The sequence below is a fragment of the Hordeum vulgare genome, chromosome 1H, assembly GCF_904849725.1.
Source record: "Hordeum vulgare subsp. vulgare chromosome 1H, MorexV3_pseudomolecules_assembly, whole genome shotgun sequence".
Taxonomy (NCBI): domain Eukaryota; kingdom Viridiplantae; phylum Streptophyta; class Magnoliopsida; order Poales; family Poaceae; genus Hordeum; species Hordeum vulgare.
Genome location: NC_058518.1, coordinates 346,973,493 through 346,999,108, shown reverse-complemented (window position 1 = coordinate 346,999,108; position 25,616 = coordinate 346,973,493). Strand labels below are relative to the sequence as shown.

The 25,616-nt window shown below is 46.4% G+C and overlaps 2 protein-coding genes and 1 non-coding gene across 5 annotated transcripts; all 3 read right to left on the bottom strand.

Moving 5' to 3' along the window:
- Positions 1-234: 234 nt before the first annotated feature.
- Positions 235-3,600, bottom strand: LOC123435443 (GDP-mannose transporter GONST3-like). 3 transcript variants are annotated; one of them, XM_045115571.1, is made up of 3 exons: positions 3,326-3,581; positions 2,560-3,142; positions 235-1,745 (listed from the first exon to the last, which is right to left on the bottom strand). In XM_045115571.1, exons 2-3 carry the CDS (start codon positions 2,707-2,709, stop codon positions 639-641), a joined length of 1,257 nt encoding a protein of 418 aa, XP_044971506.1. In that variant the 5' UTR covers positions 2,710-3,142; positions 3,326-3,581; the 3' UTR covers positions 235-638. The 3 variants fall into 3 exon arrangements, with proteins under 3 accessions (XP_044971506.1, XP_044971507.1, XP_044971505.1); XM_045115572.1 differs by lacking the exon at positions 2,560-3,142 and having other exon boundaries at positions 3,326-3,600; XM_045115570.1 differs by lacking the exon at positions 3,326-3,581 and having other exon boundaries at positions 2,560-3,319.
- A 41-nt stretch (positions 3,601-3,641) lies between these two features.
- TRNAH-GUG lies at positions 3,642-3,713 on the bottom strand. The gene has a single exon. It is a non-coding gene; the product is annotated as a tRNA-His (tRNA).
- Positions 3,714-5,131: 1,418 nt separating this feature from the next.
- LOC123410817 (protein SAR DEFICIENT 4) lies at positions 5,132-6,638 on the bottom strand. Its single transcript, XM_045103761.1, has one exon. The coding sequence runs from the start codon at positions 6,528-6,530 to the stop codon at positions 5,532-5,534; it is 999 nt and encodes a 332-aa protein (XP_044959696.1). The 5' UTR covers positions 6,531-6,638; the 3' UTR covers positions 5,132-5,531.
- Between the last annotated feature and the right edge of the window lie 18,978 nt (positions 6,639-25,616).

Sequence of the window (25,616 nt, the reverse complement as noted above, 5' to 3'; positions counted from 1 at the left end):
ATCATTTAGGATGATTTTTTATCTCACATCTTAACGTAAATCGAAAATTCACACACATGCAAGTACATCCTATTCTATGTGTGTATTTTTTGGAATTTCTTGAAACTTTATAAACTGAATTTTTTTAAAGGGGCTCCATGGAGCCCGAGCCCGAGCTCCTATAGCAATTTATGAATGTTTAACCCTTAAATGTATTATTCAAAGGTTACTTTTCCATAATTGTGGTAAGTTATCTCAAAATGAACCAAAAACAGCATTGCATGCGGTGATGGCTCGCCAGAAAGGTAGCCCAATACAGTACGAACATACAATATGTGCACACAAGGTGCCACCTGCTACTGCTAAAACTAAAGAAAAGAAAGAGAAATGACAAATAACTAAATAAGAGAAGGGCTACTGTATACAATCAGCATTCAGGGGTTAGGCCCTACAGCTCAGCAATTCTCTCTTAAAAACGAAACGATAAACAATAACAAAAGAATCGTAGAATGATACTCATGTTACTCTGCATTTCCTAATGCTTCAGCATTGCAAGGTTCTAATGTCAACTATGCCCTGTAGCCAAACATTTCTTTCCAACGGTCCACGGAAGCTGTTGCCGGAAGTGAAGTAACAATAACAAACTTCAGCGATGAGGCTTATGACGAATGCTCTTCAGTTGAACTGATCTCACACCCTTGCTGCATCTCAAGCAACTTCTGTTCTTCCTCGTCATTCTCTTTCTTCGGCTCAACACTTGGTGCCTTGGTCTTTGTGGTGGATTGCTGGTACAGAACGCCACCAGACATGCAGATCAGCAGCCCAATTGTTCCCACAAGGGATGAATGCTTATCCCAGATAAGCAGATTGATCACCACAGTGAGGAGCTTGTTTACTATACCAAGGACCGTAAATCCAGTAGCTGAGATAGCCCGTCTGCAAGAGAACCCAAAGAAAGATATTGCTAAGCCAAAAATGCACGACAAAGCAACCGGAAGAATCACGTCGAATGACAGCCAGTTTGTCATCTTAGAGCTGTCGACCTTCATCTGATTGAACTCTCCCATTATAAAGAGCTCAATGGGGAACAGCATCAAAGCCTCAAGATTGTTGTAGAGCACAAGGCCCCATGTATTCAGGCCAATTGTCATGACAACGTGCTTGATGTATACGAAATCAATGGACATACTTGCTAGGTAGGCCACTGCCCAGCTATAAGCAGTCACAGTGAACTGGTTGTCTGTGAAAACGTAGATCACACTTCCACCGAGTATGGTGGATAGTGAAAGCCATGTCTTGAATGACGGCCATGGTTGGTGAAGGTACAATGTCTCTCCAATGGCCACAAATATCGGCACAGCAGAGCGAAAGACAATGAAAGTGTCCACATTGGCATGCAGCAAGAGTTCGCTGTTTGTGAAGATGGAGATGTAAAACATCACAGCAGCAGGTAAGAACTTCCACATGGTTGTGAAATTAAGGCCATCATGCTCAATAAGCTTTGCTTGTCCACATAGGAGAACTCCAACAACACTAGTCAAGTACTGTAGAGCTGTCAATGCCCCAGGGTACGGGAATTTCATGATTGCCCATTTGTTGATAATGGAGAGCAAAGATGCTGACAGGCAATAACCAACAGCCAAGCCATACACTGAAGCTTGCTGGACAAGAGTGCTCAATATGCTACTCCATGCTCCAGTTTTTTGGAGAGCACTCGAACCATTGGCTGACGAACCTTCTTTCGAGGGCTCCGAGGGATCAGACATCTGCAGCATCCAAAATTATATTATAAGTGCTCGGAACAAATAAATGAACTTCTAAAATACACGATGAATCCTACTCATCTTATTGGAATACGCAATCAGGAGCCCACAGTAACATATGACATAAACAAAACTCTCAGTTCAAAATTCTACACACATGATATTTGAGGAGTGTTGAAAAACTGATGAGAAAAATATGAGCTACCAACATTTGGAATGTGCCGAGCAAGATAACAAAACTGACAAAATACTACAGGGAATTACAACATTGTTTCCGTATTAATCCCTCTAGTGAAAGAGCAGCACTTTGTGATGTTAAAAGAAACAATTAAGCATTGTATGATCACATAACTCAAGTATCCTACATCCACAGGGGTAACGGAGCATACACATAGCATGCAAGAGAAACTGAGAAACCATAGTTAAGTTCAAAAGTACCAGTTGAAGAGTTTATCGTTATCTGTAGCGACCCAGATTCTCAGAAGTAGTGACTATGCAACAACAAATGCAAGTTCAGGGATCCAAAATTTCAAACGGTGGCACCTATAAACATGCAGCATGCTTAATTAGCACAGACGAAATGCTACAAATTTGGTAGAAAGCTACGCATCCCTATTCCCTAACGTTTCCGCACTCGAGCAAATCAAAATCCACTCGCCAAGGTAATACAGAGTATGAGCAGAGGGTAGACAGCGCCTCCCGCAATCACTCACTCTAATCGAAGCTGAGAAGAAGCTAGGCGACATAAATGACGAAATGCACCCCAGAGCCGCCCCCAAACCCTAGATCAAACCCGAAGAAGAATCGAAGCGTATACCTGGACTGCTTTCTGCGGGCCGGGATTTGGAATTGGAGCGAAATCTCCGGGTGGGAGGCGTCGAGGGCTCGTGATCCTCACCGGGATCAAATCGATGATTTCCTTCAATTTTTGTTGGGGTCTCCAATGATGGTGGCTGTATATAATCATTACGAAGCTCGCCTATGGCATGAAGAGCCTTTCTAAAATAGATGCTAGTTGTGCCATATGATCTACAAAAATTGGCTGACACCACCCTATTCCGAAGGTTATGCCCAACTGTATGCAAAAACATTGCTAATTGTTGCTCGACGCTAACATGTGGACTATCTTCTAGCAACTTGCAGTCCCTCATTATAGCACACAAATTGAAAAACGCAGCTCTTTCAAACCTTAGCATGTTTTTACATAAGACATCGCTTTGCCAAAATTTTTGGTTTAGATAATCGTATCTGATTCGATCTCTTTCGTGCATTGGGCCATAGGTAATACGTGGTCTTCTCTTCTTTATTATAGCCCGAACAGCGACTGCCATTGCAGCTAGTGCTACAAAAACAGCAGCTCCCCTAGCCATCCTTTTTCTTTTGTTCATCTTGTTGGCCATCTACAAATGATGCATCCTATCAACAATATGAGTACCAAATCTGAATAACCATGGATCAGATCTAGGTAATACACACCATCACTTATTGAGAAAAAACATGGGAAATCATGGATCTACACAGCAGCAAATATATAAGAAACATGGATTTACACAGCAGCAGAAAACGTGGGGGCCTGGATATACCTTGCTGCGCCTGTGCCTGGAACCCGCCGCGCCTGTGCCTGTGCCTGGTCGTCCCTCCTTCCTCTCCCGCCGCGCCTCTGCCTGGTCGTCGCCCGCTGCCAGGTAGCCGCCACCCGCAGCTAGGTATGGAAGCCCATGCCGGAGGGGAGAGGGTGCGGGAGGTGGGCGCCGGGGAGGAGAGGCTGCGGGAGGGTGGCGGCGCGGAGGAAAGGCTGCGGGGGGTGGCGGCGCGGGGCTGAGACAGGGGAGAGCGAGTTTCTCAAAATAAAAAAATTAATCTGCTAACTGAAGGAAAAGACTAAAGAAAAAATGGAAGTGTGGCTGCTGGGATTCGAGCCCAGGTCTCCACGGCCACAACGTGGAATTCTCACCACTAAACTACAGCCACCTTGATGTTTGGATGTCATGTATTCCTAACATAACAGAACCTCCGTAAGAGAATATACATGTATTTATTTACATACTGTACATCATAACAGCAGGGAACTCAGTATAAAGAATCTGGATCATTTGGGAGCTCAATCTCTGCTACTGTAAACGCGATGACAAAAGCTACTACTACGTCCTCAAAACGTAGTACATGAGTAAAGTGAAGGAAGCATAATATCATGAATGTCTTCGTGCTTTATCTTAGCGCCAAACGCTGCATTCTTTGCGATTCATGTGGCCGCTCGCCGTCCAGTTTGCTCTTGCGCCATGCCGATGTGCCGCCATTGGCCTGTTGGTTGTTACCCGCCTGCCTTGGCCGGCGGCCACTCACGCCCGACCATGCGCAACCGCGAGTTCACTTCACTGTCGTCTGATCTTTTTGGTGTTTCACATTCACAAATATGTATATAATTCAAGCATCCCCAATTTTCAATCTACATAGTATGTTATTGTTAAGGATCTAATGCATAAATTTTTAATTCTATGTGTTCTCTTTTTTCTTTTCATAATTTTAGGTTACAATGTTTCCTAAGAAGTACTTGCCTGGTTTTGAACAAAAGAGAAAAAGAAAACAATGTGATCTCTCAATTAAACCACCGTAGGGGCTTTTACTTATTTTTGAAGCGCCAAAGCATTATTGTGGCCGATCAAGTCATTAGAAATTGGTTCTTATTTGAGGTAATCATACCTATTTTATTTTGCTATATTTCTAGTCTTCTCGTTGTAATATGACATTCCCCAATAATTACTATTAGAAATCTAGAGCTAAGGGTGTATGGTTGTTGAAAGTTTACTCTTAAGGTCTTGTAAATGAGTTGGACATACTCCCTTCGTCCCAAAATAATATGTATGTTCATATAGAGCACACAGATACATTTTATTTTGAGTAGACACACACATATATATAGTCTTAGGGGCCTATGTCACCGAGTTTGTCCTAGGGCCTTCCCAAACATAGGACCGGCCCTGCAAATGCCATCCAAATATAGACAAGACACATTATAAGCTCGTTCTGACGCTCATGGAGCTGTTACGCTCGGTGTTCCTTCAACAAAATTCAGGTCCTCCAGGACATGTCGGTCACTCAACATGAGTTTTTTTTTGCAGAGAACCGAGCTAACTAGGCTGTCACAGGTCTAGATGAATATCGATACTATATTACAATTGCGATATAGGCTAATAACATTGAAAACCAAGCAACAAATGATGTCCATCGCTTGCTCTGAAGATAAAAATGGCTCAACTACAACCATCCGGTGATGCTTTTGCATCTGCTTCGTCCCACTTATTAGGGTCTCTCCCGTTATCTGAAAAAAAAAACTCATATTAAGGTCTGAGTTCATCCTCACCCGATAGACAGAGTGCACAATAATTCAATAAATCATAAGCTCCGAGAGAGCATCCAGATGTGCAGCCATGTTGGTCCTGAGTCCTGACATTGCAGTACACTCAGCGACAATGCCAACAATACAAGAGATTTGAGTTCACACTTAAGCTATTACACTGTAATTCTCCTTGATAAAAACCACAGTACAGTATATTATTAGAATCAGATACAAAGACAAGGTATCATGAGATGACAACACCTCCTTATTCGAATCGGCCTAACGTCAAGTGAATGTGCCACAGCTGATGATCAGAAGCGCAAGTGCTAATCTGATCGGTTTATTTATCTGTATTTCGCTGATGATGACTGTTTGGAAGGAACAGCCAGTGCAATCCGCCTGCAAGAAGAAGAGCCTTGGCGCAATCCATGAGTTCCATGCATCGATCCACCTCACGCGCTCTTGGTTGCAATGTAGTTCTCGTAGGCCAACTGCGCCGCCAAGAGATCGACCACGGCCGTGCCAACGGACTTGAACACGGTGATCTCATCGTCGCTGCGCCGCCCGGCCACGGCCCCGGCGGCCAACTCCGCGAGCGTCCCTGCCACATCCTCCCTCCGCAGCACGCCGCGCTGCATCGCACCCACAAGCTCCCCGGCCTCCTCCAGCGCCGCCTCGAAGTCGATGAACACCCTGCCCCGACGGAGCGCCTCGTCGTCACACTCCCGCATCGCCGGCGTGAACGACCCCACCAGGTCCAGGTGCGCCCCGGGCCTCAGCAGCTCCCCCCGCACGATCGGCTCCTGCGACCCCGTCGCGCAGCTCACGATGTCCGCCGCGGACACCGCCTCGTCCATGCCGTCGACCTCCTCGACGGCCACCCCCGGGTGCGCGTGCCGGAGCTTGGCGACGAGTGCGGCGGATTTGGCCTTGGTGCGGTTCCACACCAAGATGCGGGAGAGTGAGGGGAGGGCGGACAGGTGCGCCTCGGCGAGGTAGGGCGCGAGGGCCCCGGCGCCCGCGAGCGCGAGGGTGGAGGGGGGGCGGGAGGGGGAGACGAGGAGGGAGGCGGCGAGGGCGGAGACCGCGGCGGTGCGGAGGAGGGTGAGCACGGAGCCGTCGACGGACGCGAGGGGAACGCCGGAGGCGGAGCTGAAGAGGGAGACAGTTGCGTGGATGGAGGGGTTGCGCGGGGAGTTGGCGGGGAAGGAGGTGACGGCCTTGAGGGCGAGGTAGGGGAGCGAGGGGTGGGCGCACCATGAGGGCATGAGGAGCAGCGCCGCGGAGGGCGAGGTGGGGACCGGGAAGGAGACGCGCTGCGGGCAGTGGATGTCCCCGGAGAAGGCGGGGAGGCCCGTGCGGAGGTGGGAGATCAGCGACGGGAAGGGGAGGACGGCGTGGAGCGCCTCGGCGTCGATGTAGACGAACGGGTGGGACGGCGGGGCTGCCATGGTGCCGCGGTGGGAATGCTCCTGCTCTGCTCTGCTCGCGGCGTTCGGGATTGCGTGTTTGGGAACGGGGATTGAGTTGACCAGGGAGTCATAGTCGTTTACACTCCCTCCGTCCCAATAATGCTAAATATACGGACAGCCTTAACGGACTTTTACGAGATGACAAACGTGGCATCATCCCCCTCCGTCCCGTGCTTTCTCAGCCATACACACTCGATACACAGGGATTTTTGTTTAAGGCACCACTAGATGAATCGATTTGCGAGAAAAGACCATCCGTGAAGTGCATTGCGAGAAAAGACTCCGTACCATTCTGACGACACATGCGTCAGGTGATGTGTAGCACATGCCGGGCGAGGCAGCTGGAGTCTGCTGCCATCGGTTCAGGCAGCCGACCTGGAATCCCGTTGCAGCGCTGTTCCGCGATGGAATGGACAGGAGCAACGGGCCCTGCCGCCACCAGCCGAGACAGTCGGCACCCTTCTCATTGAAGGAATACCAAACTATTTGGCTTAAGCAATTCATTATACGAGAGAGAATTACGAAGGTATGATGATCATGCAAATAAGAATCATAATAACTTCACAGAAGACCCAAATACTTTTCGTGAATAATCTAAACATAAACCCATAATTCATTGGATCCCAACAACACACCATACAAAAGAATTACATTAGATAGATCAAAGCATAGATGCGATGATCATTGTATTGAAGATCAAGAGAGAGATAACCATCTAGGTACTAACTACGGACCATAGGTCTTTGGTGAACTACTCACACATCATCACGATGGCAGCAAGGTAGATGAAGAGGCACTTCGTGATTGATCCCCCTCCGAAAGGGTGCCAGAACGAAGCTCCAGATGGGATCGTCATGGAACAGAGACTGCGACGACGAAAAAAGTATTTCTCTTTAATATTTAGGGTTTTTGAAATATATGTGAATTTATATGGTAGAGAATGGAGGTGGAGGGGATAGTAGGTAGGGACAAGCCATCAGGGCGTGTCGACCCCCCGGTCGCGCCCTGTTGGTTTGTGCCTCCCTCGTGTGACTTCCAGCCCTCTCCCGAAGCTTCCACGTCTTCTTTTGGTCTAGGAAATATCATAAAAAATTGAGGCAACTCGACTTCGTTTGGTATTATAAACCTCAAAAGTAAAAAACACATAGAAAACATCAACTCGCACTCGCACTCGACACTCGTGCGGGCAGGGCAGAATCAATCTGTTGCGTGGGAATCCGGGACCCGGCCTCGAGGCTACTCTGCTCGATCTGGAACCCGACCTGGAGGTTGCGCGATCTGGAAATCCACCCGGCCTGGAGGAACGACGGAGTGCTGCAGCAGCAGTAGCGAGATCCGGCGAAATCGGCGGCTACAGCAGAGGACCGGCGAGGGCGAGACCGGATTGGGGCAGCGAAGGACCGGCACGACGGAGGCTGCGTCAAAGTCCAGCGAGACCGCCAGCGGAATCCGGCGGAACTGTAGCAGAGGACACCTGGAGGCAAAATCCAGCGAGCGTTGGCTGGAACGGGGTTGGTGGCGGGGTTGACTGCGAGCGGGAGAAACCCAGCGACCGGTGGTTGGATCCGGAGCGGGGTTGGTGGCGGGGTTGACTGCGATCCGGAGGGGGGTCGATCCAATCGGGAGAAACCCAGCGGTCGGTGGCTAGATCGGGACGGGAGACTGGGCGGCCCGAGATCGACTGCAGGGCAGAGGCGATCGACAACATCAACCAGCGCGACTGGATCCTTGGCCGGGAGGAGGAAGCAGCAGCCGGACCAGACAAAACACGGCGGCGGCGGTGACGAGAAGAGGATCAAGCACGAGTTGCACATGCTAAAAAACGTAGACTGTAATACCATGTTAAGAATAAGCAACTTGTATTTTATATATATATATATATATATATATATATATATATATATATATATATATATATATACAGGTATGGAATATATGCAGAAAACTCCTTATACAATGGGATAAGTACAAAAGGGTACTTGGCTATATTATATATACTCTAACAAGAGTCACCAATGTTGTGTGGTTCAACACACCCAATCCCATGTGCGCTAGCTAACTCAGATAGTAGATCAGGCTAGATCCCACAGCTCGTGATGCAGATGAAAATTCACAAACATCATTCCAATGATGCCTAGTAACTCACACTTCCACCGACGATCATAACACTTTAGTTAATGTTCCTGATTGGTGTGCATCTTCTGCCCAAGTGGTGATTCACCCGCGTGCTCATACGTATCTCATCCCAATGAATCAATGTCGTGACTTCGTCTGAGTAGGCTACATTTCTTGACGCGTGGATGGTGTTTCGATACCTTTATAAGATATAGGCTTGGGCCACGAGCTTCCATTAGATTTTGACCAACATGGGCCTACCCCGTAATAGGTAGCGGGGATGCGCGACGACTATTTTTTGCCTTAAGCGAGGTGAGAATGTTCGATCATGTCGACGCTACAATAACGGACCAGCCCAATAATGGGCTCTTGAATAGAATAAAAAAGAAAAAGAGCGTCGGGAGGAATTTAAACCATGATCTCCTCGCTCGCAACAAGGGTTGCTAGCCAAGGGGCTAGGATTACATTGGTGATGAACTAGTAGGTTGGACCAACTTAAAAAGAGTCGAACTGAGTTTTCAATGTTTCTTTTCTAAGGGCTGCTAGCTCGTGGGCTATTTTTTTGAATACTTCTTCAATATTTTAATACTTATTCAACATTTTTTAAATACATGTTCAATATTTTTCAAATAGACGTTTAACATTTTGTGAATACTTACTCAACATTTTCAAAAATACTTGTTCAACATATTTCATACTTATTCAACAATTTCAAATACTTGTTCAACATTTTTAGTACTTATTCAACGTTTTTGAATACTTTTTCAACACTATCCAAATACTTGTTCAACATTTTTATATACATGATCTACATTTTTTCAAATACTTGTTCAACATTATTTAATACTTGTTAAACATTTTTATATTTATTAAAAAAAATCAAATACTTGTTCAACATTTTTTTTCAAATGCTCTATTAACATATTATATACAATATCAACATTTTTCAAATACCAATTCAACAATTTTCAAAATTTGTTCAACATTATTCAAACATTTCAATAGTGTTTATATATATATATATAACAAAAGTAAAAAAACAAAAAAAACAAAAAAAAACAAAAAAAAGGAGGTTATGGCCTCCCGTGCTGGTGGGCCAGCCGATGTGGTCCCCCCTCTCGAGAGATCCTACTCGGCGCCTTCTGCGCCGATGTCTGGATGGACCTGTTGGGGAACGTTGCATGGGAAACAAAAAAATTCCTACGCACACGAAGACCTATCATGGTGATGTCGATCTACGAGAGGAGATTTGGATCTACGTACCCTTGTAGATCGCACAGCAGGAAGCGTTAAGAAACGCGGTTGATGTAGTGGAACGTCTTCACGTCCCTCGAACCGTCTGATGATCCACAAGTATAGGGGATCTATCGTGGTCCTTTCGATAAGTAAGAGTGTCGAACCCAACGAGGAGCAGAAGGATCTGACAAGTGGTTTTCAGCAAGGTAATATCTGCAGGCACTGAAATTATCGGTAACAAGTGGTTGTGTGGTGAGATGATTCGTAGCAAGTAACAAAAGTAACAACGGTGCAACAAAGTATCCCAATCCCTTTTGTAGCAAGGGACAAGCCTGGACAAACTCTTATAGGAGGAAAAACGCTCCAGAGGACACACGGGAATTTCTGTCATGCTAGTTTTCATCATGTTCATATGATTCGCGTTCGTTACTTTGATAGTTTGATATGTGGGTGGACCGGCGCTTGGGTACTGCCCTTACTTGGACAAGCATCCCACTTATGATTAACCCTTCTCGCAACCATCCGCAACTATGAAAGAAGAATTAAGACAAAGTCTAACCATAACATTAAACTAGTGGATCCAAATCAGCCCCTTACGAAGCAACGCATGAACTAGGGTTTAAGCTTCTGTCACTCTAGCAACCCATCATCTACTTACTACTTCCCAATGCCTTCCTCTAGGCCCAAATAATGGTGAAGTGTTATGTAGTCGACGTTCACATAACACCACTAGAGGAAAAACAACATACAACATTGTTGGAAATATGCCCTAGAGGCAATAATAAAATGGTTATTATCATATTTCCTTGTTCATGATAATCGTCTATTGTTCATGCTATAATTGTATTAACAGGAAATAGTAATACATGTGTGAATGAATAGATCACAATGTGTCCCTAGCAAGCCTCTAGTTAGCTAGCTCGTTAGTCAATAGATGATCATGGTTTCCTGATCATGGGCATTAGATGTCATTGATAACGGGATCACATCATTGGGAGAATGATGTGATGGACAAGACCAAATTCTAAGCCTAGCACTAGATCGTATTGTTCGTATGCTAATGCTTTTCTAATGTCAAGTATCTTTCCCTTCGACCGTGAGATTGTGCAACTCCCGGATACCGTAGGAGTGCTTTGGGTGTATCAAACATCACAACGTAACTGGGTGACTATAAAGGTGCACTACGGGTACCTCCAAAAGTGTCTGTTGGGTTGGTACGAATCGAGATAGGGATTTGTCACTCCGTGTGACGGAGAGGTATCTCTGGGCCCACTCGGTAGAACATCATCATGAGCTCAATGTGACTAAGGAGTTAGTCACACGATGACGTGCTACGAAACAAGTAAAGAGACTTACCGGTAACGAGATTGAACAAGGTATAGGTATACCGACGATCGAATCTCGGGCAAGTTCTATACCGACAGACAAAGGGAATCGTATACGGGATTGATTGAATCCTTGACATCGTGGTTCATCCGATGAGATCATCGTGGAGCTAGTGGGAGCCACCATGGGTATCCAGACCCCGCTGATGGTTATTGTCCAGAGAGGTGTCTCGGTCATGTCTGCATGTCTCCCGAACCCGTAGGGTCTACACACTTAAGGTTCGATGACGCTAGGGTTATAGGGAATTGTTGTATGAGGTTACCGAAAGTTGTTCGGAGTCCCGGATGAGATCCCGGACGTCACGAGGAGCTCCGGAATGGTACGGAGGTAAAGATTGATATATAGGACGGATGGTTTTGGACACCGGAAGTGTTTCGTGCGTCACCGGTAACGTACCGGGACCACCGGGACCACCGGAGGTGGTCCCGGGGGACCACCGATGGGGGCAACGACCCCGGGAGGCTAGATGGGCTAAGTGGGGAAGGGAACCAGCCCCTAAGTGGGCTGGTGCGCCCCCCACCCAGCCCATGCGCACCAGAGAAAGGGGGGAAGGGGGGAACCCTAGCACAGGTGGGCCTAAGGCCCACCAGAGGGGTGCGCCACCCCTCCTCCCTGCCCTGGCCGCCGCCCCCTCTCCCATCTAGGGCTGCCGCACCCCTTGGGGGTGGGAACCCTAAGGGCTGCGCCCCCTCCCTCTTCCCTATATATAGATGAGGGTTCGGGGCTGTTTGACACACGGTTTTCATCTCTCTCTCGGCGCAGCCCTGCTCCTCTCCCTCCTCCTCTCTGTCGGCGCTTGGCGAAGCCCTGCCGGGAGACCTCGTCTCTCCACCGACACCACGCCGTCGTGTTGCTGGACTTCTTCCCAACCTCTCCCTCCTCCTTGCTGGATCAAGGTGCGGGAGACGTCACCGGGCTGCACGTGTGTTGAACGCGGAGGTGCCGTTGTTCGACACTAGATCGGAATCGCCGCGAGTACGACTCCATCAACCGCGTTCTAGCAACGCTTCCGCTTAGCGATCTTCAAAGGTACGAAGATGCTCTTACCCCTCTCTCGTTGCTGGTCTCTCCATAGGAAGATCTGAACATGCGTAGGAAAATTTTGAATTTATGCTACGTTACCCAAAAGTGGCATCCGAGCCAGGTTTTCTATGCGTAGATTCTTTGCACGAGTAGAACACAAAAGTTGTGGGCGATGGTTTGTCAATTTGCTTGCCGTTACTAGTCCTATTCTTTTCCAGCGGTATTGTGGGATGGAGCGGCCCGGACCGACCTTACACGTACGCTTACGTGATACTGGTTCCACCGACAAACATGCACATCGTGCATAAAGGTGGCTAGCGGGTGTATAGTCGGATTGGATTTGATGAAAACGGTCCTTATGAAGGGTAAATAGCTTTGGCATATCATCGTTGTGGTTGTCACGTAGGTAAGAAGGCATTCTTGCTAGAAACCCAAATCAGCCACGTAAAACTTGCAACAACAATTAGAGGACGTCTAACTTGTTTTTGCAGGGTTTTGACATGTGATGTGATATGGCCAAAGTTGTGATGTTGCATGTATGATGTATGAGATGATCATGTTATTGTAATAGGTTTCACGACTTGCATGTCGATGAGTATGACAACCGGCAGGAGCCATAGGAGTTGTCTTAATTTATTGTATGAGATGCATGTTGGAATTATGCCCTAGAGGCAATAATAAATGTATAGTTGTTATTATAATTCCTGTATCAAGATAATAGTTTATTATCCATGCTATAATTGTATTGAATGAAGACTCATTTACATGTGTGGATACATAGACAAAACACCGTCCCTAGCATGCCTCTAGTTGGCTAGCCAGTTGATCAATGATAGTCAGTGTCTTCTGATTATGAACAAGGTGTTGTTGCTTGATAACTGGATCACGTCATTGGGAGAATCACGTGATGGACTAGACCCAAACTAATAGACGTAGCATGTTGATCGTGTCATTTTGTTGCTACTGTTTTCTGCGTGTCAATTATTTATTCCTATGACCATGAGATCATATAACTCACTGACACCGGAGGAATGCTTTGTGTGTATCAAACGTCGCAACGTAACTGGGTGACTATAAAGATGCTCTACAGGTATCTTCGAAGGTGTTAGTTGAGTTAGTATGGATCAAGACTGGGATTTGTCACTCCGTGTGACGGAGAGGTATCTCGGGGCCCACTCGGTAATGCAACATCACACACAAGCCTTGCAAGCAATGTAACTTAGTGTAAGTTGCGGGATCTTGTATTACGGAACGAGTAAAGAGACTTGCCGGTAAACGAGATTGAAATAGGTATGCGGATACTGACGATCGAATCTCGGGCAAGTAACATACCGAAGGACAAAGGGAATGACATACGGGATTATACGAATCCTTGGCACTGAGGTTCAAACGATAAGATCTTCGTAGAATATGTAGGATCCAATATGGGCATCCAGGTCCCGCTATTGGATATTGACCGAGGAGTCTCTCGGGTCATGTCTACATAGTTCTCGAACCCGCAGGGTCTGCACACTTAAGGTTCGACGTTGTTTTATGCGTATTTGAGTTATATGGTTGGTTACCGAATGTTGTTCGGAGTCCCGGATGAGATCACGGACGTCACGAGGGTTTCCGGAATGGTCCGGAAACGAAGATTGATATATAGGATGACCTCATTTGATTACCGGAAGGTTTTCGGAGTTACCGGGAATGTACCGGGAATGACGAATGGGTTCCGGGAGTTCACCGGGGGGGCAACCCACCCCGGGGAAGCCCATAGGCCTTGGGGGAGACACACCAGCCCTTAGTGGGCTGGTGGGACAGCCCACAAGTGCCCTATGCGCCAAGGAGAAAAAAATCAAGAGAGAAAGAAAAAAAAAGGAGGAGGTGGGAAGGAAGGGGGACTCCCTCCCACCAAACCTAGTCCAACTCGGTTTGGGGGGGGAGAGTCCTCCCCCTTGGCTCGGCCGACCCCCTTGAGGGTCCTTGGACCCCAAGGCAAGGCCCCCTCCCTCCCACCTATATATACGGAGGTTTTAGGGCTGATTTGAGACGACTTTTCCACGGCAGCCCGACCACATACCTCCACGTTTTTCCTCTAGATCGCGTTTCTGCGGAGCTCGGGCGGAGCCCTGCTGAGACAAGGTCATCACCAACCTCCGGAGCGCCGTCACGCTGCCGGAGAACTCTTCTACCTCTCCGTCTCTCTTGCTGGATCAAGAAGGCCGAGATCATCATCGAGCTGTACGTGTGCTGAACGCGGAGGTGCCGTCCGTTCGGTACTAGATCGTGGGACTGATCGCGGGATTGTTCGCGGGGCGGATCGAGGGACGTGATGACGTTCCACTACATCAACCGCGTTCTCTAACGCTTCTGCTGTACGATCTACAAGGGTACGTAGATCACTCATCCCCTCTCGTAGATGGACATCACCATGATAGGTCTTCGTGCGCGTAGGAAATTTTTTGTTTCCCATGCGACGTTCCCCAACAATGCAACGCCATGTGCTTACTACTTTTACTTCATTGCTAACGGTTAGCCACAGTAGTAGTGATAGTAGTAGTTGGCGTGACGACTTCACGGAGACACGATGATGGAGATCATGGTGTCACGCCAGTGATGATGATGATCATGCAATGCCTGAAGATGGAGATCGAAAGAGCAAAGATGATAATGGCCATATCATGTCACTATATGATTGCATTGTGATGTTTATCATGATTTACATCTTATTGCTTAAAACGACGGTAGCATAATAAGATGATCCCTCTTAAAATTTCGAGAACGTATTCCCCTAAGTGTGCACCGTTGCGAAGGTTCGTTGTCTCGAAGCACCACGTGATGATCGGGTGTGATAGATTCTAACGTTCGCATACAACGGGTGTAAGCCAGATTTACACACGCGAAACACCTAGGTTGACTCGATGAGCTTAGCATGTACAGACATGACCTCGAATACAAGAGACCGAAAGGTCGAACATGAGTCATATGGTTGAATACGATCAGCATGAAGTTGCTCACCATGGTGACTAGTCCGTCTCACGTGATGATCGGACACGGGTTAGTCAACATGGATCATGTATCACTTAGATGACTAGAGGGATGTCGATTTAAGTGGGAGTTCATACTTAATTTGATTAAATGAACTTAATTGTCATGAACTTAGTCTAAAAGTTGTCTTTATAAATATTGTAGATGTCCAACGTCAACCTCAATTTCAACGCATTCCTATAGAAAAACAAGCTGAAAGATGATGGTAGCAACTATGCGGACTGGGTTCGCAACTTGAAGCTCATCCTTGAAGCAGCTAAAAAGGCTTATGTCCTTCATGCGCCGCTAGGTGACCCTCCCGCTCCCGCAGCAGCCCAGGACATTCTGAACGTCTAGCAAGCGCGGAGTGATGACTCTCTCTGGTCAGGTGTGGCATGTTATACAGTTTAGAAACGGGGCTCCAAAGGCGTTTTGAGCAACACGGGGCATATGAGATGTTCCAGGAGCTGAAGCTAGTCTTTCAAGCTCATGCCCGTGTCGAGAGATATGAAGTCTCCGACAAGTTCTTTAGCTGTAAGATGGAGGAGAACAGTTTTGTCAATGAGCACATACTCAAAATGTCTGGGTTACACGGTCATCTGACTTCACTTGGAGTCAAACTTCCGGATGATGCTATAATTGACAGAATCCTCCAGTCTCTCCCACCAAGCTACAAAGGCTTTGTGCTTAACTACAACATGCAAGGGATGGAGAAAACCATTCCCGAGTTGTACTCGATGCTCAAGTCTGCAGAAGTAGAAATCAAGAAAGAGCATCAAGTGTTGATGGTCAACAAGACCACTAGTTTCAAGAAAGGCAAGGGTAAGAAGAACTTCAAGAAAGACGGCAAAGCTGTTGCCGCGCCCGGTAAGCCAGATGCCGGGAAGAAGAAAAAGAACGGACCCAAGCCTGAGACTGAGTGCTTCTATTGCAAGGGAAAGGGTCACTGGAAGCGGAACTGCCCCAAATACTTAGCGGACAAGAAGGCCGGCAACGTTAAAGGTATATGTGATATACATGTTATTGATGTGTACCTTACCAGCGCTCGTAGTAGCTCCTGGGTATTTGATACCGGTGTTGTTGCTCACATTTGCAACTCAAAGCAGGAACTGCGGAATAAGCGGAGACTGGCCAAGGACGAGGTGACGATGCGCGTCGGGAATGGTTCAAAGGTCGATGTGATCGCCGTCGGCACGCTACCTCTACATCTACCGTCGAGATTAGTTTTAAACCTTAATAATTGTTATTTAGTACCAGCTTTAAGCATGAACATTGTATCAGGGTCTTGCTTAATGCGAGACGGCTACTCATTTAAGTCAGAGAATAATGGTTGTTCTATTTATATGAGTGATATGTTTTATGGTCATGCTCCGCTGGTGAATGGTTTATTCTTGATGAATCTCGATCGTGATGTTACACATATTCATAGTGTGAGTACCAAAAGATGCAAAGTTGATAATAATAGTCCCACATACTTGTGGCACTGCCACCTTGGTCATATCGGCGTTGAGCGCATGAAGAAGCTCCATACTGATGGACTATTAGAGTCTCTTGACTTTGAATCATTTGAAACATGCGAACCGTGCCTCATGGGCAAGATGACTAAGACTCCATTCTCTGGAATAATGGAGAGAGCAACCGACTTATTGGAAATAATACATACTGATGTGTGTGGTCCAATGAACGTCGAAGCTCGTGGTGGTTATCGTGATGTTCTCACCCTCACCGATGATTTGAGTAGGTATGGGTATATCTACTTGATAAAGCACAAATCTGAGACGTTTGAAAAGTTCAAGGAATTTCAGAGGGAGGTTGAGAATCAACGTGACATAAAATTAAATGTCTACGATCTGATCGTGGAGGAGAATATTTGAGTCACGAGTTTGGCACACACCTAAGGAAGTGTGGAATCGTTTCACAACTAACGCCGCCTGGCACACCGCAACGCAACGGAGTGTCTGAACGTCGTAATCGCACTTTATTAGATATGGTACGATCTATGATGTCTCTTACCGACTTACCGCTATCATTTTGGGGATACGCATTAGAAACTGCAGCATTCACTTTAAATAGGGCACCGTCTAAATCCGTTGAGACGACACCATATGAACTATGGTTTGGCAAGAAACCTAAGTTGTCGTTTCTTAAAGTTTGGGGCTGCGATGCTTATGTGAAGAAACTTCAACCAGAAAAGCTCAAACCCAAAGCGGAGAAATGCGTATTCATAGGATACCCTAAGGAAACTATTGGGTATACCTTCTATCTTAGATCCGAAGGTAAAACCTTTGTTGCCAAGAACGGATCCTTTCTAGAGAAAGAGTTTCTCTCGAAAGAAGTAAGTGGGAGGAAGGTAGAACTTGATGAGGTAATTACACCCCCTCTCGAACAGGAAAGTAGTGCAGCGCAAGAAGTTGTTCCTGTGGTGCCTACACCGACTGAAGAGGAAGTTAATGATGATGATCATGAAGCTTCGGATCAAGTTACTACTGAACCGCGAAGGTCCACAAGGGTACGCTCCGCACCAGAGTGGTACGGCAACCCTGTGATGGAAATCATGTTGTTAGACAACGGTGAACCTTCGAACTATGAAGAAGCGATGGCGGGCCCGGATTCCAACAAATGGCTTGAGGCCATGAAATCCGAGCTAGGATCCATGTATGAGAACAAAGTATGGACTTTGATGGACTTGCCCGATGACCGGCGAGCCATAGAAAATAAATGGATCTTCAAGAAGAAGACTGATGCAAACGGTAATGTAACCGTTTACAAGGCTCGACTTGTCGCAAAGGGTTTTCGGCAAATTCAAGGAGTTGACTACGAAGAGACTTTCTCTCCCGTAGCGAAGCTGAAATCAGTCCGAATCATGTTAGCAATTGCCGCCTTTTATGATTATGAAATTTGGCAAATGGACGTCAAAACAGCGTTCCTTAACGGGAACCTTAAGGAAGAGTTGTATATGATGCAACCAGAAGGTTTTGTCGACCCTAAGGGTGCTAACAAAGTGTGCAAGCTCCAGCGCTCCATCTATGGGCTGGTGCAAGCATCTCGGAGTTGGAACATTCGCTTTAATGAGGTGATTAAAGCGTTTGGGTTCATACAGGTTTACGGAGAAGCCTGTCTGTACAAGAAAGTGAGTGGGAGCTCTGTAGCTTTCCTCGTATTATATGTAGATGACATATTATTGATGGGGAATAATATAGAGATGTTGGAGAGCATAAAGGCCTATTTGAACAAGAGTTTTTCAATGAAGGACCTTGGAGAAGCTGCATACATATTAGGCATCAAGATCTATAGAGATAGATCGAGACGCCTCATAGGTCTTCCGCAAAAGTACATACCTTGACAAGATATTGAAGAAGTTCAATATGGAAAACTCAAAGAAAGGGTTCTTGCCAGTTTTGCAAGGTATGAGATTGAGTAAGACTCAGTCGCCGACCACGGCAGCAGATAGAGAGAAGATGAGTTCTGTCCCCTACGCTTCAGCCGTGGGCTCTCTAATGTATGCCATGCTATGTATCAGACCTGATATAAACCTTGCCATAAGTTTTGGTAGGGAGGTACCAAAGTGATCCCGGTACGGAACACTGGACAGCGGTCAAGAATATCCTTAAGTACCTGAAAAGGACTAAGGAAATGTTTCTCGTTTATGGAGGTGACGAAGAGCTCGTTGTAAAGGGTTACGTCGACGCTAGCTTCGACACAGATCCGGATGACTCTAAGTCACAGACCGGATACGTATATGTGTTGAATGGTGGGGCAGTGAGCTGGTGCAGCAGCAAGCAAGAAGTCGTGGCAGCATCTACATGTGAAGCGGAGTACATAGCTGCTTCAGAAGCGGCTCATGAAGGAATTTGGATGAAGGAGCTCATCACCGACCTTAGAGTGGTTCCAAGCGCGTCGGGTCCTATGACACTCTTCTGTGATAACACTGGAGCCATTGCCATAGCCAAGGAGCCCAGGTTTCACCGGAAGACGAAGCACATCAAGGGCCGCTACAACTCCATCCAGGACCATGTCCAGAGTGGAGTGATAGATATTTGTAAAGTACACACGGATCTGAATATTGCAGACCCGTTGACTAAACCTCTTCCACGAGCAAAACATGATCAACACCATAATGCTATGGGTGTTCGATACATCACAATGTAACTAGATTATTGACTCTAGTGCAAGTGGGAGACTGTTGGAAATATGCCCTAGAGGCAATAATAAAATGGTTATTATTATATTTCCTTGTTCATGATAATCGTCTATTGTTCATGCTATAATTGTATTAACAGGAAATAGTAATACATGTGTGAATGAATAGATCACAATGTGTCCCTAGCAAGCCTCTAGTTAGCTAGCTCGTTAGTCAATAGATGATCATGGTTTCCTGATCATGGGCATTAGATGTCATTGATAACGGGATCACATCATTGGGAGAATGATGTGATGGACAAGACCCAATTCTAAGCCTAGCACTAGATCGTATTGTTCGTATGCTAATGCTTTTCTAATGTCAAGTATCTTTTCCTTCGACCGTGAGATTGTGCAACTCCCGAATACCGTAGGAGTGCTTTGGGTGTATCAAACGTCACAACGTAACTGGGTGACTATAAAGGTGCACTACGGGTACCTCCGAAAGTGTCTGTTTGGTTGGTACGAATCGAGATCGGGATTTGTCACTCCGTGTGACGGAGAGGTATCTCTGGGCCCACTCGGTAGAACATCATCATGAGCTCAATGTGACTAAGGAGTTACTCACACGATTATGTGCTACGGAACGAGTAAAGAGACTTACCGGTAACGAGATTGAACAAGGTATAGGTATACCGACGATCGAATCTCGGGCAAGTTCTATACCGACAGACAAAGGGAATCGTATACGGGATTGATTGAATCCTTGACATCGTGGTTCATCCGATGAGATCATCGTGGAGCTAGTGGGAGCCACCATGGGTATCCAGACCCCGCTGATGGTTATTGGCCATAGAGGTGTCTCGGTTATGTCTGCCTGTCTCCCGAACCCGTAGGGTCTACACACTTAAGGTTCGATGACGCTAGGGTTATAGGGAATTGTTGTACGAGGTTACCTAAAGTTGTTCGGAGTCCCGGATGATATCCCAGACGTCACGAGGAGCTCCGGAATGGTCCGGAGGTAAAGATTGATATATAGGACGGATGGTTTTGGACACCGGAAGTGTTTCGGGCGTCACCGGTAACGTACCGGGACCACCGGGACCACCGGAGGTGGTCCCGGGGGACCACCGAAGGGGGCAACGACCCTGGGAGGCTAGATGGGCTAAGTGGGGAAGGGAACCAGCCCCTAAGTGGGCTGGTGCGCCCCCCACCCGGCCCATGCGCACCAGAGAAAGGGGGGAAGGGGGGAACCCTAGCACAGGTGGGCCTAAGGCCCACCAGAGGGGTGCGCCACCCCTCCTCCCTGCCCTGGCCGCCGCCCCCTCTCCCACCTGGGGCTGCCGCACCCCTTGGGGGTGGGAACCCTAGGGGCTGCGCCCCCTCCCTCTTCCCTATATATAGATGAGGGTTCGGGGCTGTTTGACACACGGTTTTCATCTCTCTCTCGGCGCAGCCCTGCTCCTCTCCCTCCTCCTCTCTGCCGGCGCTTGGCGAAGCCCTGCCGGGAGACCTCGTCTCTCCACCAACACCACGCCGTCGTGTTGCTGGACTTCTTCCTAACCTCTCCCTCCTCCTTGCTGGATCAAGGTGCGGGAGACGTCACCGGGCTGCACGTGTGTTGAACGCGGAGGTGCCGTTGTTCGGCACTAGATCGGAATCGCCGCGAGTACGACTCCATCAACCGCGTTCTAGCAACGCTTCCGCTTAGCGATCTTCAAAGGTACGAAGATGCTCTTACCCCTCTCTTGTTGCTGGTCTCTCCATAGGAAGATCTGAACATGCGTAGGAAAATTTTGAATTTATGCTACGTTACCCAACATCAAAATATCGAACGAATACCAAATTCACATGACTACTTATAGCATGACTTATCCCAAGGAACAAAAGTAACTACTCACAAAGCATAATCATATTCATGACCAGAGAGGTAATGAGTAGCATCAAAGATCTGAACATAAACTCTTCCACCAAGTAATCCAACTAGCATCAACTAAAAGGAGTAATTAACACTACTAGCAACCTTACAAGTACCAATCGGAGTCGCGAGACGGAGATTGGTTACAAGTGATGAACTAGGGTTTGGAAATGAGATGGTGCTGATGAAGATGTTTATGGTGATGAGTCCCCTTCGATGAGAGGAGTGTTGGTGATGATGATGGCGACAATTTCCCCCTCCGAGAGGGAAGTTTCCCGAGCAGGATCGTCCTGCCGGAGCTCTAGATTGGTTCTGCTCAAGTTCCGCCTTGTGGCGGCGGCGAATCCTCCGAAAAGCCTCCTCTTGATTTTTTTCCAGACCGAAACCCTTCTTGTAGCAAAAGGGGGGAGCCAGAGGGCCAGCTGGGAGCCCACAAGCCCCCTAGGCGCGGCCAGGGGGTGGACGCGCCTAACAGACTTGTGGCCCCCCTGCTGGCGCCCTCCGGCACTTCTTCGGCCCAGTATTTTTTATAAATCCCAAAAAAAATCCACGTTGATTTTCACGGCTTTTGGAGTTGTGCAGAATAGGTATCTCAAACTTGCTTCTTTTTCAGGCCAGAATTCCAGCTGCCGGCATTCTCCCTCTTCATGTAAACCTTGCAAAATAAGAGCGAAAAGGCATAAGTATTGTACCGTGAAGTGAAATAACAGCTCAAGAAGCGATAAATATCAACATGAAAGCATGATGCAAAATGGACGTATCAACTCCCCCAAGCTTAGATCTCATTTGTCCTGAAGCGAAAGCCTTGATCAATAAACATGCCCACATGTTTAGGGAGAGAGGTGTCAACAAAACAAAATACGAACATGAGGCATCATGATCATGATCAGAACAGCAATACCATCATATCATCTCTTATGCTAAAGTGACAATTCCTTCATAAAGTAAAGCATGGATCAAGAACCTTACCGAGAATCAACAACCGATAGCCTTTAGTCATTGAAACAATTGCAATTTATCACAACATCAAAAAGAGTCAAATAAGAGCTTGTAAAGCAAATCCACATACTCAATCATCTTTTCGTTCTCTACAATTGCTACAACTCATGTGGTACTCATGAGATCAAAGTTTCAGCTGGACCCAGAGAAAGATAGGGGCTTATAGTTTCGCCTCCCAACCATTTACCTCAAGGGTAATGTCAACAATAATAATTCAAGAATACTTACTTCCAAGTTGACATATGAATATAGATCTTTTCCTAGCATATGACGTTAGCCAAGATAAAGGCGAAATAAGGAATTGGTGTAGATCACCATGACTCTTTCAAGGGCAAAAATTAAAGGTACAAGAAAGTCCCTTCGCAGAGGGAAGCAGAGGTTGTCATGCGCTTTTGAGGTTTGGATGTAATGTCCTCTTAGTGCGGAGGAACGTCACTTTATATTGCCTCATGTGATAAAGAACTTTATTATGCGGTCTGTCGATTTTATGTCTTCCTCATCACAGGTGCGTACAAAGCTTATTTTCCACACACTAATAGATCATACATATTAGGGAGAAATTTTTATTGCTTGCACCGATGACAACTTACTTGAGGGATCTTATTCAATCCATAGGTAGGTATGGTGGACTCTCATGGAAAAACTGGGTTGAAGGTTTGTGGATGCACAAGTAGTATCTCTACTTGGTGCGGGAGTTTTGGCTAATGTGAGGTGGAAGCAATCGTCGCATGCTAAGGGATCTCTAGTAATATAACATTGTTCGGAACCAAGCAAATACAATTCATTATGTTGTCTTCCTTGTCCAACATCTACTTCTAAGCATGCAATAGTTTAGTGAGTGTTCACAATCATGGATTGTGTCAAAGATGATATATTTATATGTGAACCTCTCCTTATTTATCACTTCCTATTAATTGCAACAATGACCAAGGTCTACGTTTGTCTACCCTCAACAAGTTTCAATCAACATTATTTTTATATGTGAAGACATCACTTCCCATAAGATCATTACATGATCTTTCATGCTTTTGTTCTTTTCTCAATCTTTTGATCATGGCAAGAGGCAAGGCCCTTCAACTAAGACACTCTTTATTATATGGCTCACGAGCTCGAATACATCGGGGGTGACACAAAGCAAAACTCAAGCCTAAAACACTAAGACCTTTATTCTACTAGAGAAAGAGAAAACTGAAAAGGAACAAACTAAAACAAAGGTAAAGGCAAAAGATGTGATGGTGATACGATACCGGGGCAACTCCCCCAAGCTTGGCACAAGCCAAGGGGATTGCCCATACCCATGCTTAGTTGTCTTCGTTTGGAAATGATGGTGGTGGAGTTGTTGCAATCTTTGATTCCAAGAGGGCCATTAATCTTTGATTTATACCTTGGAGATCTGTGATATGTTGCTCCAGCAAAACAACTTGACGAGTGAGATAAGTATTGCGAGCACGAGTTGTTTCACAAAACCTCAAGAGTTCAATCAAGGATGGAGACAGTAGGTGGAGGTAGGGTTGGAGGAAATCCACTTCTTCAACTTCTTCCTTGTTGAACACACATTATACTTCGTCCCACGCCTGATTCTTCTCCTTAGTTTTGCCCTTGGCTTCTTTAGGTAGCCTTTACTTAGCCTCCATGACCTCCATTCTTTTCAGATCAGCATTTACTTCTCCATATACTTGAGGGAGGTTGTTCTCCCTGACAGACTCCTGAGACGGCATCCTTGCTCTAAATCTGTGGTAAAAAACAGGCTCGAAACGAAAACAGAAGAAAATCGCGTGATACGAGGGTCAGACCTTTCAGGAGAATATATAATGATTTTTTTCCGACCAGAAGGAGTACTCCGCAAGAAAATGGAGTCCGGGAGGCACACGAGGTGGCCACAAGCCCCCCCAGGCGCGGCCAGGGGGTGGGCCCGCGCCTGGCAGGCTTGTCGCCTCCTCGTGCGCTTTCCGGACTACTTCCAATTTTTCTATTTTTCTAAATATTCCAAAACGGAGAAAAATTCCTATTGGAAAAGTTTTGGAGTCTGTTTACTTACCGAAACACATACCTCTTCGTTTTTGGAGTCTGAAACAGGCTAATAAATATCCCTTAGGTATGCCTCCGGAGTTATGGTATTGATAATATTGCTTTCAACATTTATGGGAGTACCTGAGATATAATGCTTGATTCTCTGCCCATTTACCACTCTCGGACAATTACCTTCCGAGTTGTTGATCTTGATGGCGCCGGAACGATATACTTCCTCAACAATGTAAGGACCTTCCCATTTAGAGAGAAGATTGCCTGCAAAAAATCTTAAACAAGAATTATATAGCAAGACATAATCACCTACATTGAACTCACGCTTTCGTATCCTTTTATCATGCCACCTCTTAACCTTTTCTTTGAACAACTTGGCATTCTCATATGCCTGAGTTCTCCATTCATCAAGCGAGCTAATACCAAATAACCTCTTCTCACCAGCAAGTTTGAAATCAAAGTTGAGCTCTTTGATTGCCCAATAAGCTTTATGCTCTAGCTCCAGAGGTAAATGACATGCTTTACCATATACCATTTTGTACGGAGACATGCCCATGGGATTCTTATAGGCAGTTCTATAAGCCCACGGTGCATCATCGAGCTTCTTAGACCAATTCTGTGATAGCCTGGCTTATTAGGGATGATAGACTACTCATATCAATAAGGAATTCCTTCTTTTCCGGGAGCCATTCGAACAGAACTCCCACGTTAAGCGTGCTCAGCTTGGAGTAGTTCTAGGATGGGTGACCGACCAGGAAGTGATCCCGGTTGCGCATGAGTGAGGACAAAGTGCACAGAAAAGACTAGTATTGATATGTGCGGCCAGTCTAGATCCTGCGAGGAGTAACGTCCGCCGGCGGGTGTGTCCGGGGCGTTACAAATTCTTTCTAGACCTGTTGACAGTCTTTTGCAGAATTAGTTTAATATCTCTATTGCTTAGCTCTACTTGACCACTGGACTGAGGGTGATAGGGAGACGCAATTCTATGGTTGACATCCTACTTAGCAAGCGTTTTACGGAAAGCACCATGAATGAAATGTGAACCACCGTCGTTCATTAGATATCTAGGGACTCCAAATCTAGGGAAGATAACTTCTTTAAGCATCCTAATAGATGTGTTGTGATCAACACTACTAGTGGGGATAGCTTCTACCCACTTAGTGATGTAATCAACAGCAACTAGGATGTGAGTATACCCGTTGGATTTTGGAAAAGGTCCCATATAATCAAAGCCCAAA

What these genes read in the sequence shown, in the direction of transcription:
- LOC123435443 (XM_045115571.1), bottom strand. Translation starts at nt 2,709, where the DNA reads ATGATTATATACAGCCACCATCATTGGAGACCCCAACAAAAATTGAAG. An exon ending in GCCCGCAGAAAGCAGTCCAG is followed by an intron (nt 1,746 to 2,559) that starts GTATACGCTTCG and finishes TGGATGCTGCAG; the next exon opens with ATGTCTGATCCCTCGGAGCC.
- LOC123410817 (XM_045103761.1), bottom strand. Translation starts at nt 6,530, where the DNA reads ATGGCAGCCCCGCCGTCCCACCCGTTCGTCTACATCGACGCCGAGGCG.